Here is a 16,723-nt window from a genome sequence, read left to right as displayed (position 1 = left end):
CAAGCCACTTCTGAGGTTTTTGTGGGGCGAAAGCAAGCTGTAAAAGTCATTTAAATAAATAAACAACATCATCCCAAATTAAAACAACAACAACAAAGCCATTTATAGAATTTAAAGAACATGGAATCATAGAAGTGAAGAGCTGGAATGGACGCCAAGGGTCATCTATATGCTATATGTAGAATGGTGGACTCTCACTCCAGGAGAAGACTTGTTGTTGTTGTTGTTGTTGTTGTTGTTGGGTGTGTGTGTGTGTGTGTGTGTGTGAAATAGCTGCCCGAATGGCATGATGATGGGTAGCTGTCTAATTTCAACTGGTAACTTAGTCCAGATGGCTGGAGCTGCAGCACTAAAAGTCCAGCTCCTGGCAGAAATCAAGTCCTCTGCTGGGGCACGTTGTCACCACTGAGAAGGCTTTGGCTGTCCAAGTCTTCCTTTAGCTTCCTTTAACTCCCACCCCTAACTGGGGATGCTGAGAATCAAGCCTGAGACCTCCTGCATGCAAAGGAGATGTTCTTCTACTGAGCTGCAACCCTTCCCAGCTAAGACTGTAAATCTGTATTGAGCCTAAGTTTTATTTTGGAGACTCACCTCTCCACTGAACTCTTCACATACACCCCCCAGCTCTGCCCAGGAACATGAGCTTGTGTAACCGCTGTACCGTCGGGTTGCAGCATCGTTGTATTTCCGGCAAACACGTATCTTCACCTGTCCAGGAACGGGCATCCCATAGGTGTACCTGGAGACAGAAACAGTCATAGATAGCATTGATCAAGGGCTTATTTACACTTATATTTCCTCCGTGCTTTGCAGTCAAGATCTATGCTTTAAAGCTATGAGTGCTCATTTTGGGGGTTATGTTTTCTCCAGAGCTTTCTCCGTGAAAACCCACTCTCTACCGCTGAATCAGAGCAAATGGCAAACCACGGAAAATCCAGATTTGTTGCATTTCAGCTTTAAAGAGCAGATTTTTGTGGGGGAAACTCTGGGGTGTAAGAAAAACTGCTCCGACACAGAGTTGTGTGCAGGGTCAGCTTACCCACAGGCACTAGGGGTGTGCGGCACCCGGGTGCTGGGCAGTTTTTTGCACCCCGGTGCCACATATGCTAAAGACGGCCCTGGTTGTGTGAAAGTTAGTGTGGGGAAGCCCTCAGAAGGGATACAGAGATATAGGGAACATTGACAAGACTGCCTCTTTTAAAAAAACCTTTACATGTATATTTTTTGTGGGTGCTTATTGTCCGGAGTTTGGTGAAGAAGTTACTAGATTGGACTTTCCATCCCTCTAGGCCAATATTGTCTACTCTGACTTCCAGCAGCTTCTCTCCAGGGTCTGTGGTAGAGAAAGGGTCTTAGATACTGTTAGAATTCCTGCTCCATGATTGCAGTCATGGGATTGTTGTCTTTCACATGACGGTATATGTTGGGAAGTGACGGAGACAGGATGTTTGTGTTACTGTGTTCCGTGAAGTGGGACTATTGTCCTTTGTTCTTTTTCTCTTTGCTGTCTGATGCTAGAGAGGGAGCCATGTTGCAGTGCTCCGTGTGTGTTTATATGTAAATAAAGTAGATTAGCCCAAATGCTGTTGCTGAGGTCTGTCATGCAAGGTGTGCAAACTCTGCGGATCCCTAAGTGTGCCGGTATCGGTTGGCATCGGTCGCTGTGATGTTCAGGCAGAAGAAAGCTTTTGAAACTCCCAAACAATCGACCAGGAGGGAGGGAACATGCCTGTCAGACATGTGTCTCTGCCAGGGTCCTTCTCGAGTGTAGGCTGAACTCCTGACAGATACCACATTTAGTAACCACAATGAAGTAAATTCTGAATGTGATAGATGGACTTGAAGTGATGCCAGTTTCCCAACTTCTGGTTTAAAGTCACTTAGCAGGAGTCCTGACTCACCACCTGCAGCACCCACCAACACCATCACCACCACGTTGCCTCCAAGGATCTCCGTAATCCCACCACCCTCCAGGGGGCTGTACTGCTCACTTTGGGAACCACCACCCTCGTCACTGCAGATGGTGACAGCAGTCACGGAATTAAAAGACGCCTGCTCCTTGGGAGAAAGGCAATGGCAAACCTAGACACCGTCTTAAAAAGCAGAGACATCACCTTGCCAACAAAGGTCCATATAGTTAAAGCTATGGTTTTCCCAGTAGTGATGTATGGAAGTGAGAGCTGGACCATAAAGAAGGCTGATCGCCAAAGAATTGATGCTTTTGAATTATGGTGGTGGAGGAGACTCTTGAGAGTCCCATGGACTGCAAGAAGATCAAACACATCCATTCTTAAGGAAATTAGCCCTGAGTGTTCACTGGAAGGACAGCTGAGGCTCCAATACTTTGGCCACCTCATGAGAAGAGAAGACTCCCTGGGAAAGACCCTGATGTTGGGAAAGATGGAGGACACAAGGAGAAGGGGACGACAGAGGACGAGATGGTGGGACAGTGTTCTTGAAGCTACGAACATGGGTCTGACCAAACTGCGGGAGACAGTGGAAGACAGAAGTGCCTGGCGTGCTCTGGTCCAGGGGGTCATGAAGAGTCGGACACGACCAAATGACTAAACAACAACAACAGCAGCACCCTCGTCCCACCGAGAAGTCCCACTTACACTCCACAAACAGTCACTTCCAGTTCCTCGGCCAGAATCGTGATGACCTCAGGTGCCTTCACCACAACTTCGAATTTGGGTAATACTACAGAAGGGGAAAGAAGAGGGGAGGTGAAGGAAAGCTTTGGCTGGACTTGCAAACCTCACCTCTAAGATTCCAAAACAGCCTATCGGCCGTTCCTCCACTGTATTATTATTATTATTATTATTATTATTATTATTATTATTATTACCCTGCCCATCTGGCTGAGTTTCCCCAGCCACTCTGGGCGGTTCCCAACAGAATATTAAAAACATGATAAAACATCAAACATTAAAAACTTCCCTAAACAGGGCTGCCTTCAGATGTCTCCTAAAAGTCAGATAGTTGCTTATTTCCTTCACATCTGATGGGAGGGTGTTCCACAGGGCGGGTGCCACTACTGAGAAGGCCTTCTGCCTGGTTCCCTGTGACCTCACTTCTCATTATTATTTGCCCCTGTTGGGTGCAAACTCCACAAGGAAGCAGGAAAAATAAATGAAGGGATAGATACATCACGAACCCCAACCCCCTTCTGCTCAGCGTCCTGGGTGCCCAATACCCTGCAGCCCAATTGGGACCTTTCCATCCTCCTCACCATATTCCGACACTTCAAAGGCTCTCTCCTCCCATGCATTGGTGACTTTCTGCACCTTCAGTCTGTAGGTGCCTTGGGGGGGCTCAGAGCCGAGAGGGAAGGAGAGCTGAACCAGGCCCCCTTTCAGCTCCACTTCGGTCCACTGCATCAAGCGGTTGTTCTTGGGATCCTGGAAGTCACAAGAAAGTTAAGGGTGGGGGGAATCACACAGGTTAAAAGGAGGGGCTGCTGTTTCTGACTCCAGAAGAGGACAAGGCTGGGACATATCCAGTGGTGTAATGATCTGGGGTAGGTGAGTTGGAAAGCAATTGCTATTTCTGCAGCAGGGACCATGCAAGGTCCCTGTCTCCAGAGGCCTAGAACCATGCAGTAGGCATGAAAGGGGAGTATTGGGGTCAACAGTTCAGAACATAAACTCCACTATGAGATGCCACCAGCGTTCAGGATCGCAGGTGGTCAAACACCTGCTACATACCCTCCAACATTTCTCTGATGAAAATAGGGGTGTCCCATTCCATAATGATAATTTTTACTATTTATACCCCACAAATCTTACTGGGTTGCCCCAGCCACTCTGGGCAACTTCCAACATATATAAAAATAATAAAAAAACATTAAACATTTAAGAAACTACCCTTTCTTAAGAAATACAGGATTGCCTTTATATAGCTCGGGGGTAGGATAACTCCATATCCTCCAATATTTCTCCAATGAAAACAGGGACATCCTAAGGAAAAGCAGGACATTCCAGGATGAAATCAGAAACCGGGATGGCTTCTCTAAATTAGGGCTGGAAAACAGGGACATTTGGAGGGTCTGCTGCCACTGTATTTGCAGTAGGGATTCTGCAGCAGCTCAGAAAGGGGTGCCAATGCATAAATATTGGGGAGGCCCAGGTAAGCTCTGCCCCACATAACTGATCAGAAGACATGCCACATGCACACCATTAGAATGCGTATCAACTTTGGGGAGCCCAGCCCCCCCCAGATATTTTATTGGGCGTGGAGTTGGCTCCTAGGATCCCAGAGCTGCTCTGTCGGCACAGAAGGGGAGTTTTCTATCCACAGGGAACATTGGCCTGATCCAGGGGCTGCAAATCGGGGGCTGATCAACAGGCTTGCACACAGCCCTACTTCAAACCCTCCAAAGAGGGGCTTCGTTGACAATTAACCAGCAATTTCAACAGACAGAGGGTTTGTTTGAGGAACCATGCAAACAAATTCACTCCTAAGGGGCTGGGAGAAGGGGAGGCAGGCAGGCAAAGAGAACCTCACAGCCTGCTGAAGCTAGACTCCTCCTCATCACCCCATCATCACCATCATTTCTTACCTGCCCTTTGCCAGGACAAGTTACAACAAGGCCACCGACCAAGTCTGGAAGCTGAATGTGTAATAGGATATACTGTATTTTTAGCTCCATAAGACACACTTTTTTCCTCTTAAAATCTAAGGGGAAATGTCTGTGCGTCTTATGGAGCTAATGTGTGGTCCCTGGGGCTGGGGGGGGGACCCAGTCTTCCCCCGCCAGCCCCGCTGCTCCCCGACCTGCTCTTTGGGGCTGGGGGTATTTTTTTTCTTGAATTCTCCCCCCAAAAAGTAGGTGCGCCTTATGGAGCGAAAAATACGGTACCAGGCATAGGCAAACTGGCCCTCCAGATGTTTTGAGACTACAACTCCCATCATCCCTGACCACTTGTTCTGTTGGCTAGGGATGATGGGAATTGTAGTTCCAAAACATCTGGAGGGCCAAGCTTGCCTACGCCTGGGATATACTGATTTAAAGAAATTGCAGATAATGTGTGCAGTTCTCTCCTCTCCTCTCCTTCCAGAGGATCTCGAACCCAAAGCAATGGGGCAAGCTAGTTTTCAGCTGAGTTGGTTCTATCCAGGACCTGACTTTTCTTTATTTTAAAACGAGCTGATTAATAGATTTTTATTTTTGCAAGGGGGCCAGGGAGAAGATAAATCCTTCTTAATGTCCTTTTTGCATTCAGCACAACCTCCTAAGCACCTGCACTCTAAACAACAACAACAACAGTTCTTGAATCCCACCCATCTGACTGGTTTACCCTAGCCACTCTGGGCAGCTTCTGACAAAATACAGAGGGGGGGCTGGGGGGAATGCCTCAAACATTAAAAGCTGCCTTCAGGTGTTGACAGGGGTGGCGCTGTGGGTTAAACCACAGAGCCTAGGACTTGCTGATCAGAAGGTCGGTGGTTCAAATCCCCATGACGGGGTGAGCTCCCGTTGCTCAGTCCCTGCTTCTGCCAATCTAGCAGTTCAAAAGCACGTCAAAGTGCAAGCAGATAAATAGGTACCACTCTGGCAGGAAGGTAAATGGCGTTTCCGTGTGCTGCTCTGGATCACCAGAAGCAGCTTAGTCATGCTGGCCACATGGCCCGGAAGCTGCACGCCGGCTCCCTTGGCCAATAAAGCAAGATGAGCGCCGCAACCCGAGTCGGCCACGACTAGACCTAATGGTCAGGGGTCCCTTTACCTCAGGTGTTGACAAAAAGACACATAGTTGTTTAACTCTAAAGCAAGCCCTGTTGAGTTAAACAGAACCTGCTGACAGGTAGTTGGATGATTGTAGCCACAGTTAATAGCTAAACCCCCTTTTTTCTGTTTGTAGCAAATATTTGCCCGAGATTATCCAAGGTAACATCAGCTGGAGAACTGCATCGCAAAATTCAGAAAAATGCGAACGTCAAAGGATAGCTGCATTCTGCTTTGCACGTTGTTTCCCTGCCCACAAACTAGCTATAGGTTATTATGATGAGATGATGAACTGGCCACTTACCTGGAGGTAAATCAATGGGATCTGTGGAAGCAAAAGGTAGAAGGGGGAGAGAAATCGAAGATGACAATGAATGAGAAACTACCTCAAAGGCAAATCCCACCCCACAACCTCCCCAGCAGTATTTTATGCTTATTTATTCCTTTTAAAGTGTTTCTAAACAGCTTAATATGGGGGGACGACAACATAGAAGCAATATCCATTAAAGAAAAGGAGGGGGACTCCGTCAACTATTAATTTGATATTTGCTGGTCCCCACTCACCTAATGCTCTCTCAAGTGTAGAAGCACTCATCTTTTTCACTCTTGGAACTTATGGTTTGAAAAAGTTGAGTTTATTCCCATCTCTGAAAAGTTGACCCATAGAATAAGGTGCTGGCAGCGGCAATGTGGCCCCCTCAGACTTTGCACCTGTTTTGAGGCTTTTTGCGATTCATATGACCAAACAATCTTGTGTTTGGCATGTTCCTACTCAATACAATTTTATCTGGCAACACTTATGAATACCTGATATATTTTGTATAAATACGAATGTTGTATCCCAACATTCATTCATTTTTCTTCATTCTTTTTAAAGCTTGATGTTGATGATGATGATGCATTTTTACTCCTCTTGCCGTTATGGTTGCTTTTATGATGTATTTTAGTTCAATGTTTCGTTTATTGCATTTGCAAATCTTATTTTGAAACTTTTTTTTTAAATGAAACCGAAATCCAGTAAAACAACTATATAAAAGCAAATAAAACAGCAATTCTTACAAGTAAAACTGGGCCCATTCTTGTCCACCTCCTCAGGCCTCTCTGACTGAAACCAATTCTGCAGGATCGGCAAGGTAGCATGTCAAATACTTCACCTGCCGCTACAATAATGGCAGCATTCCACTCAACATGAAGATGAGGGAGCTTAGCTGACAAACGTGTCACGACAGGTGCCTGATCGTTCCAACAGCCTGTTTTCAGGGACAGGTGTCGGCAGTCCCCTCAGCACAGAGAAAAGCTCTGCTGGCCAGCTATTCAGTGATATTAAGGAGGCAGCAAAGTTGGTTTGCGACTTTAACTGTTTTCCCACTTATATTCTCACTTTGATAAGCTGGATCAGTTTTTTTAAGCTGGTTTTCAACTGAACTGAAAGCTGAAACTTTCAGCTGAGTCATTTTTCACCATAAAAAACCACCACCTAACCTTTTTAACCTAGGAAGATTGAAATTCAAAATGAACTTTTTGAAAAAAGAGGAAGCCTATCTTTATTTAAAAAAAATAAAATCTAAACTGACTCTTCCATTAACCAGATCTGTACTGTGTGGAACTATAATATAGTGGGCTTTTCTTTTTACTCCTTCCACAGAGCTGAAAAGTGGTTTGGTTTGGTTTGGTTTGGTTTAAAAAAAAACAGAGTTTCTACTTTTAGAATTTAGCTCCAGAGTTATGTTAGTACAGGACTTAGCTCCTAGCATCAAGTGTCCTTGTGTTGCTCTTTTTTGTCTGAACTGATGCTTTAATTAACATTAAATAAATGGGTATTACCCTCTGATTACCCGTCTGCATATCATACTTTGGCACTGAGAAAAACTCACTTTTTCAGTAACAGGTCGGAAACTTTCATCCAGGGTGGCAACACGAAAATGAACTGGAAAGGAAATAAGATTTTTTTAAAAAAGCATGTTCAATTGCAGTTCTGTCCTGATGGCTTGTGACTGATTTGTAGCATGGGTGCTTTGCGGGCAGATAAAGATGTATATAAAAGGAATGCCCAAATATCAGGCATCACTCAACACAAATATAAAAGGGGCCCATTCTTCCTGGGTTCCCATACAACCTGCTCAAGATACATTCGTTCTGATTTGTTTGTAGGGAGAACAGATGACATCAAAGCGAGACCTTTTGAGGAAGCAGGTTTCTTATGCAAGACTTCCCAATCAACTATCATTACATAACTTGAACTTGCTGGTGTGCAATTCAAACCCCAATATACTGATAATCTAATAAGTGCCCTTTGAAGCCCCATTCTGTTCCCCTAACAAGCACAGCTTGAATGGAAGAGGACATGCTCAGTCTCTGGCGTGTCCACGTAGAGCTGCTACAAGAACTGAACATCATGCTGATTTATTTCGCATCTGGCAACCAATGCACCCCTTGGGTTTCAGATATTGCATGGGCAGACGAGTCTAAAGAGCCCAGAGCTAGTTAAGTCCAGTCAAAGGCGACTATGGGGCTGTGGTGTTCATCTCACTTTCAGGCCAAGGGAGCCAGCGTTTGTCCACAGACAGCTTTCTAGGTCATGTGTCCAGCATGACTAAACCACTTCTGGCACAACAAAACACTGTGATGGAAACCAGAGCACATGGAAATGCCATTTACCTTCCCGCCAGAGTGGTACTTATTTATCTACTTGCACTGGCATGCTTTTAAACTGCTAGGTTGGCAGTAGCTGGGACACAGCAACGGGAGCTCACAACACCATGGGGATTCGAACCGCCGACCTTCTGATTGGCAAGCCCAAGAGGCTCAGTGGTTTAGACCAGGCATCCCCAACCTTCGGCCCTCCAGATGTTTTGGCCTTCAACTCCCATGATCCCTAGCTAACAGAACCAGTGGTCAGGGATGATGGGAATTGTAGTCCAAAACATCTGGAGGGCCAAAGGTTGGGGATGCCTGGTTTAGACCACAGCACCACTAGCTCCCTATATGGTAATACATCGTGATGTTGAAAAGTGGAGGGAGGAACAAGCTGCCTTAGCCCCTTGTGGGGCTGGGGCCAAGGCAGCTTGTCCCTCCCACTGGACACTGGAGTCAGGTGCAGGCAAGCCCCACCAACAATATACAGCCAGGTGAAGCCGCTGTCATGCTCTGGCCCCCAAACCGGTCCTGGGCAATGTGTCAATACATCGTCCAGGCATACCCAGGACACAAATTATCATGGCCCTCTAGTGGCTCATTTCAGCAGCGGAGCATATGTCCATGCTGTCCGGGGTGGGCATGCAGGGCACACCCCCAAGGGGCACAGAGGGCACCCCTCCAGCGATCTACAGTCCAGGGGAGAAGAGGAGCAGGGAAACTGCCGCCCACATTCCTCCTGCTCTCCACCACCAGGGCAGGCCTGACCCTGCGACTGAGCTGCTGCAGTCGAGCGCAAGGCACCTCGCAGCCGAGGAAGGTGGGCGGCAGCGTTGTCGCCCACTCTCTTGCTCTCTGCCACCGCATCTGGCCTGACCCCAGAGGCGGAGCTGTAGCCCGGCATCAAAGCCTGCAGTGGAGGCGCCTGTTTGCATCCCCTCACAAAATTGCACCTGGAGCCACAGCCCCCACGCTACACCACTGGGCTCATTTCCCAGATGTAATGTATACTCAGTTCTGTCCAAACTATGGACAGACTTCTGTCCTCCACCCTCTGAGAGAGTCTATTCCACTGTTGAGTGTTTCTTGCCGACAGAAAGTTGTCCCTGATTTTTTCCCCAGACTCTCCTTTCTTGTATTTTGAACCCGTTGGTTTCCACCCTACCCCTCTGAAACAGCAGCAGAAAGCAAGATTGCTCTCCCTTCCATGTGAGGACAGCCCTTCAGGTATTTGAAGATGGCTATCATATCACCTCTCTCCATCTTCTCGTTCGCAGGCTGAACATGGTCTGTAGAGAGCCTTGTTTACAAAGGGGATGTGGTATTTATCTAGTGGTTCTCCCTTCCCGTAACCCCAGCCTCTCACTTACCAGTCTCCCCTGGCTTGTAGATGGGCTTGTCTGTCTGGATGAAGAGCAGGGTGTCCAGGTCTTTGACCAGCACAGCTTTCCAGCTCTTGAAGCGCAGCGTATCCCCTTTTACCTCCACTGTGAGGAATGCCTCTGTGGAGCTAGAAGAACCGCTCAATTTGGGAACCTGGAGGAAGAAGGAAAAGGAATAGAGGAGCAGGCTTGGTCTGTGTATAGACTCTCATTTACCTGGAATCTAGGGGGCTCCCACTGCTGGTTTGGAAAGCCATGTGTACACGTGACATTCTTAATCCACACCTATCCTTTTCTTAATACAGTGGTACCTCTGGATGCAAATGAGATCCGTTCCGGAGCCCTGTTCGCATCCTGAAGCAAACACAACCTGTGTCTGCGCATGCGTGGGTCGCGATTTGCCGCTTCCGCACATGTGCGTGATGTCATTTTGAGCATCTGCGCATGCACGAGAGGCAAAACCCGGAAGTAATGCACTCTTTTACTTCCGGGTTGCCGCGGAGCGCAACCAGAAAATGCTTAACCCAAAGCTACTTCAACCTGAGGTATGACTGCATAGGAAATACTGCATTTTGATGTATTTGGTGCATCTTTTTCATGGAGAGGAGAGGAGGTGCTAGAGGGGCGATGGCTCTGGGTGCGAATTTTTGAGGGGGGTTGAAGCAGGCACCGCTATTATGTATTCAGTGGTCTGTGTTTGCCTGAGCTTGAGTCTAGACTAAGGATTATGAGACCCTGCGTTCTGATTCGATACATGATATCCAATCACAGAACATTTCAGGATTTGGGCCTCTGCCATTGGCCCTTAAACTCTGAGTCATGCTTTGCAGCTTGGAACTTTAGGCAGCCAATCACGTTGGGAGTGGGAGTGGCCCAGGCCTTCGGAAATGTATATAGGCAGTTGCTTTGCCCCTGTTGTCCGGTTCTGTTAGTTCTTGCTGTTATCACTGTGTCTTGCCTCGTGGTAACCCACCTACACTTCAACCCCCATGCAGGTGCCCCCCCCCAGCGCAGCATGGCCCAGTGCTCCTCTCGTGGCAGCAGAGGAACCAAAAGTCGTGGATATGAGTGCCATAGCGGCTGGCATGAGGGTGCCTGCTGCAATGTGAAGAGCATGGCAACCTCAATTTAGGCGCATAGAGCAAAATGGCAAGCAATAAATTGTCACCTGGAATGGGAGGCACCCGAACATATCCTTCTTGGTCACCAAGTCAGTGAGCAGGGTCCTGTTCTGCCCTCCATGCTCCAGAGTGATGCTCAACGTCACCGACTCATTCAGGTGGTTCAGCTGGATACAGATCTTCTCGGGCGTCTCTGTGTGGATCAAGTAGGGCACCAGAACCAAGTATTGCCTGGGAGGAGGGGGGCAGGAAAGGTCAGGGGGACCAGGAAGTGAGGACGACACCGGGGGCTGTTTGTTTTGGGTTCCTCATTATAGCCAGGGCTATTTTTTCTAGAAAAATAGGTGCTGGAAGTCACCATAAACGCCTCCCTTGTTCTCTTAGAATGGCAATGGCGCCCACTTGACAGGTTGCCGGAACTGAGTTCCAGCAAGTTCTGGCTGAAAATAAAGCCCCAACTATAGTTATGGCCCATCAAAAGCCTTGGTGGAATTCCTCCAATTGTTGCTTTTCCCCGTGACTATCTAGCTATCGGCAAGTCCTAGGCTCTGTGGTTCAACCCACAGCACCACCCGTGTCACACTATGACTATCTAGCTATAGTGGGATGTGGGTGGCGCTGTGGGTTAAACTACAGAGCCTAGGACTTGCCGATCAGAAGGTTAGCGGTTCTAATTCCCGCGACGGGGTGAGCTCCCGTTGCTCAGTCCCTGCTCCTGCCAAAGCATGTCAAAGTGCAAGTAGATAAAGTGCAAGTAGGTACCGCTCTGGCGGGAAGGTAAATGGTGTTTCCGTGCACTGCTCTGGTTCGCCAGAAGCGGCTTAGTCCTGCTGGCCACATGACCCGGAAGCTGTACGCTGGCTCCCTCGGCCAATAAAGCAAGATGAGCGCTGCAACCCAGAGTTGGTCACGACTGGACCTAATGGTCAGGGGTCCCTTTACCTTTATCTAGCTATAGAAAGAGCCAGTGCTATTTTTATAGGTCCCTGTATCACTGCCACTTATGCAGAGGGACGGGTGACGCAGTGGGAAGGTTGGCAGAGAGCATACGCGCCCATGGAGCTACTCCAATGCTTCTGCAGGTGTGTCCGCACTGCGCCAACCTCCTTGCTGCTAACCCAATGCTCCTGCCGGGGCACCCACACTGCGCTGACCTCCCTACTGCCTTGCCCCTTCCCCTCCCTGTAAGTTGCAGCAAAACCAGCATTCAGCCATCAGGTAAGTGCTGGCTCTAGCACCCCCTGCTGCCGGCCTCCCTACCTTCTGCCTTCGCGAAGCTGTGCATGGGGATTTAAGAGAGTTGCTCTCTGGGGGATAGAGGCGGAGGTGGACTTTCCAGAAAGCAAGGAAGTCGTGTGTGTGGTAGGATAACCCCTCCAGCAAGCAGCTTACGGTTCTGTGGCGGACGCCAAGGTGTCCCCAGGAAGGAGGAACAGCAGCAGGAGAAAGAAGCTGGGTCCCACAAGGATCCGGCCCTTCCCCATGGTGGTCAGGATACAGGCGATGGGCAGGCGAGGTGGAGGCTGGTCCTTTGCACCCTGTGCTGCTCCTGCCTTCGCCAGTCCAGCCCGTCTCTTTATAACTGACTCTCGTCCTCTACAAACAGCCCCCAGGGAGGAGGTGCTGGAAGTGTGGGCAGCTCTTGAGTCACAAAGAGCACACAGAATGTCCCCTGGCAAGCAAACAGGGGAGAGAGACAGAGAGAGAGAAAAGAGGTCACTGGCAGTGTTTGTTATGCAAGGCACTGTCCTGTGTTTCACCCAGAGGGAAGGGAAGGAGGAAGCTACCCTGGGTGCTGGGAAGAAGATTCATTTCAGGCCCAAGCATTCCATAACGCTATTGCTGTCCACTTGGCACAAGCAGGCTGGCAGAGCATCACACATTTTATTCAGTCGTTGGCCGTTGCTCCAAACATCTGGTCCGCTTCAATGAGAAAAATCTGCCTCCCTTCCATCACAGTCCTGCCTTGAAATTCCCTGCAGGCCACTCAGGTATGGAATCCAATTCCCCCTCTTTCCCAGCTTGTCTCAAGGCTATCCTGAGGGACAGGACTTGCCCCCCACAGCAGACATCTTTACCTTATTGTGCACTCATGACGATTTGTGCTTGTGATGGTGTCAGAGCAGTTATACGTGATCCAGTTTCTGTTGTCATCATCGCTAATTATTTATAAACTATTATTATTTATTGGGACGCGGGTTGCGCCGTGGGTAAAACCTCAACGCCTAGGACTTGCCGACCGCATGGTCGGCGGTTCGAAGCCCCGCGGCGGGGTGAGCTCCCGTCGTCTGGTCCCAGCTCCTGCCCACCTAGCAGTTCGAAAGCACTCTTAAGTGCAAGTAGATAAATAGGTACCGCTTTCTCTGGTGCAGGCTTGCCAGAGCAGCTTCGTCACGCTGGCCACGTGACCCGGAAGTGTCTCCGGACAGCGCTGGCCCCCGGCCTCTTAAGCAAAATGGGCGCGCAACCCCAGAGTCGGACACGACTGGCCCATACGGGCAGGGGTAACTTTACCTTTACCTTATTATTATTTATTAAATTTATTAGTGGCTTTTTCTTGCTCAGCTCATGGTGACATACAAGCAAGGAAGGAAGCAAACCAACAAATGAACAAAAACCCCACATAGATGGAGTAAAACAATCAGATCTAATCACACCTACTCTAGAAGGCCACAGTTAAAGAGAAAAGTTTTTGCCTGGTGCCTAAAGATATATGATGAAGGCACTGTGGGTGTTTTCATGGTAATTTAGTTTAAAATAGTAAAATAAGAATTCCCTGGATGCCTAGATCCAGGTCTGGGGCTCTCTCACCAAGAGAGTATTATTTTCTAAACAAATGAAACTCATAGTGGCATTTTTTTATGGGCCGATCTTGGAAGAGATCTATACGAAAAAGCCCTAAGGTTTCATCAAACCAAAGGAAGTATGCAAGCTTTGTTGTTTAGTCGTTTAGTCGTGTCCGACTCTTCGTGACCCCATGGACCAGAGCACGCCAGGCACTTCTGTCTTCCACTGCCTCCCGCAGTTTGGTCAAACTTTGGTCAAACTATGCAAGCTAGTATGCCCCTAATTTCATCAGAGAAATCATAGAATCATAGAGTTGGAATAGACCACAAGGGCCATCGAGTCCAACCCCCTGCCAAGCAGGAAACACCATCAGAGCACTCCTGACATATGGTTGTCAAGCCTCTGCTTAAAGACCTCCAAAGAAGGAGACTCCACCACACTCCTTGGCAGCAAATTCCACTGTCAAACAGCTCTTACTGTCAGGAAGTTCTTTCTAATGTTTAGGTGGAATCTTCTTTCTTGTAGTTTGGATCCATTGCTCCATGTCCGCTTCTCTGGAGCAGCAGAAAACAACCTTTCTCCCTCCTCCATATGACATCCTTTTATATATTTGAACATGGCTATCATATCACCCCTTAACCTCCTCTTCTCCAGGCTAAACATGCCCAGCTCCCTTAGCCGTTCCTCATAAGGCATCGTTTCCAGGCCTTTGACCATTTTGGTTGCCCTCCTCTGGACACGTTCCAGTTTGTCAGTGTCCTTCTTGAACTGTGGCGCCCAGAACTGGACACAGTACTCCAGGTGAGGTCTGACCAGAGCAGAATACAGTGGCACTATTACTTCCCTTGATCTAGATGCAATACTCCTATTGATGCAGCCCAGAATTGCATTGGCTTTTTTAGCTGCCACGTCACACTGTTGGCTCATGTCTAGTTTGTGGTCAACCAAGACTCCTAGATCCTTTTCACATGTAGTGCTCTCAAGCCAGGTGTCCCCCATCTTGTATTGGTGCCTCTCATTTTTTTTTTGCCCAAGTGCAATACTTTACATTTCTCCCTGTTAAAGTTCATCTTGTTTGTTTTGGCCCAGTTCTCTAATCTGTCAAGGTCGTTTTGAAGTGTGATCCTGTCCTCTGGGGTGTTAGCCACCCCTCCCAGTTTGGTGTCATCTGCAAATTTGATCAGGATGCCCTTGAGTCCATCATCCAAGTCGTTGATAAAGATGTTGAATAAGACCGGGCCCAAGACAGAACCCTGTGGCACCCCACTAGTCACTCTTCTCCAGGATGAAGAGGAACCATTGATGAGCACCCTTTGGGTTCGGTCAGTCAGCCAGTTACAAATCCACTGAGTGGTAGCATAGTCAAGACCGCATTTTACCAGCTTCTTTACAAGAATATCATGGGGTACCTTGTCAAATGCCTTGCTGAAATCAAGGTAGGCTACATCCACTGCGTTCCCTTCATCTACCAGGCTTGTAATTCTGTCAAAAAACGAGATCAGGTTAGTCTGACATGACTTATTTTTCAGAAATCCATGCTGACTATTGGTGATCACAGCATTCCTTTCTAGGTGCTCACAGACTGTTTGCTTAATGATCTGCTCCAGAATCTTCCCTGGTATTGATGTCAGACTGACTGGGCGATAATTATTTGGGTCCTCTCTTTTCCCCTTTTTGAAAATAGGGACAACATTTGCCCTCCTCCAGTCTGCCGGGACTTCGCCTGTTCTCCAGGAATTCTCAAAGATGACTGCCAGTGGTTCTGAGATCACATCTGCCAGTTATTTTAATACTCTTGGATGCAGTTCATCTGGCCCTGGAGACTTGAATACATCTAAACTAGCCAAGTATTCTTGTACTATCTCCTTAGTTATTCTGGGCTGTGTTTCCTCTGCTGAATCATTTGCTCCAAATTCTTCAAATGTTGGAGGTTAAGACTTCAGAAGGGGCTTTCTGGATTAAAACATGCGTGGAGCATGGAGTGGGAAGCCACACAACCTGCTCACACAGTTGGGGTACACACAATCATGCAGACAAGTCCTTGCACACCATGTGCAAAACCGAACAAGTTTCTTACGTTTTGGCATTTGCAGATGATTTGATTATTTCACCCCAGTCCTTCTCAGCAAGAAAGCTAACTTTCCTGCTTAGTCGAAATAAATAAAAAAAATTAAAAATTGTCCAGTAGCACCTTAGAGACCAACTAAGTTTGTTCTGGGTATAAGCTTTCGTGTGCATGCATCTGAAGAAGTATCTGAAGAAGTTTGCATGCACACAAAAGCTTATAACCAAGACAAACTTAGTTGGTCTCTAAGGCACTACTGGACAATTTCCTGCTTAGGATTCACATGGTGGAAGAGAGGGAATAAAAAGCTTTGACAGCCCTTCCTCTCAAGGTGAGGGGGCATGACCAAGTTAAACCTGCAAAACTGTGCTCTTAACTCCTTCATGCATTAACTAGAGCTAAGCATTCTGGATACAGGAGGTCAATATTTATCCTGTAGGCACCAGGTGAGCCTTCCTGAAGAGAGCATTTCACAAGAAGGGAGCCCCTACTGAAAAGGCTCATTCTCATGCAGCCACCCTCTGGGCCTCCCATGCATATTATGTACCTCTAAGTATGTAGAACCCCAAAGCAGTTTGCCTAAATCGCAGCAAGCTACTTGGGAAAACAAAAACAAAATGCCGCACTCACTTGTGAGCCTGGGAATGCCTGTCTAAATAGATAGGTCTTTAAGGAGGTGTTTACATCACTTGAGAAGACAGGTGAACTAATGCCAGTGTACTGGAAGAAGAAAAGATCACCAGTGTTGAAGTGATGATTCTTCAACACCAACTTCATTGGACTGGTCATGTTGTGTGGATGCCTGATGATCGTCTTCCAAAGCAACTACTCTATTCCGAACTTAAAAATGGAAAGCGGTCAACAAAAGAGGTTTAAAGACTTTCTCAAGGCAAATCTTAAAAAATGTAGTATAAACACCGACAATTGGGAAACACTGGCCTTCAAGCGCTCCAGTTGGAGAACAGCCTTTACCAAAGGTGTCCTGGACTTTGAAGACGCTCGAATT

The 16,723-nt window shown here is 47.7% G+C and overlaps 1 protein-coding gene across 1 annotated transcript in view; it reads right to left on the bottom strand.

Annotated features, from left to right (window-relative positions):
* LOC128409318 (alpha-2-macroglobulin-like) overlaps positions 1 to 12,438 on the bottom strand; it is a 64,236-nt gene extending 51,798 nt beyond the window's left edge. The window contains exons 1-8 of the mRNA XM_053379661.1: positions 12,258 to 12,438; positions 10,913 to 11,096; positions 9,733 to 9,898; positions 7,603 to 7,655; positions 6,033 to 6,053; positions 3,233 to 3,401; positions 2,616 to 2,700; positions 592 to 739 (exon numbers count right to left, since the gene is read on the bottom strand). Of these exons, the coding sequence (XP_053235636.1) occupies positions 592 to 739; positions 2,616 to 2,700; positions 3,233 to 3,401; positions 6,033 to 6,053; positions 7,603 to 7,655; positions 9,733 to 9,898; positions 10,913 to 11,096; positions 12,258 to 12,349 (918 nt within the window). The 5' untranslated portion in view covers positions 12,350 to 12,438. The remainder of the gene's footprint in view (positions 1 to 591; positions 740 to 2,615; positions 2,701 to 3,232; positions 3,402 to 6,032; positions 6,054 to 7,602; positions 7,656 to 9,732; positions 9,899 to 10,912; positions 11,097 to 12,257) is intronic.
* Between the last annotated feature and the right edge of the window lie 4,285 nt (positions 12,439 to 16,723).

Source organism: Podarcis raffonei, chromosome 2 (assembly GCF_027172205.1).
Source record: "Podarcis raffonei isolate rPodRaf1 chromosome 2, rPodRaf1.pri, whole genome shotgun sequence".
NCBI classification, from domain to species: Eukaryota; Metazoa; Chordata; class Lepidosauria; order Squamata; family Lacertidae; genus Podarcis; species Podarcis raffonei.
Note: the sequence above shows the minus strand (reverse complement) of the source record. Positions and strands in the feature narration are given on the sequence as shown.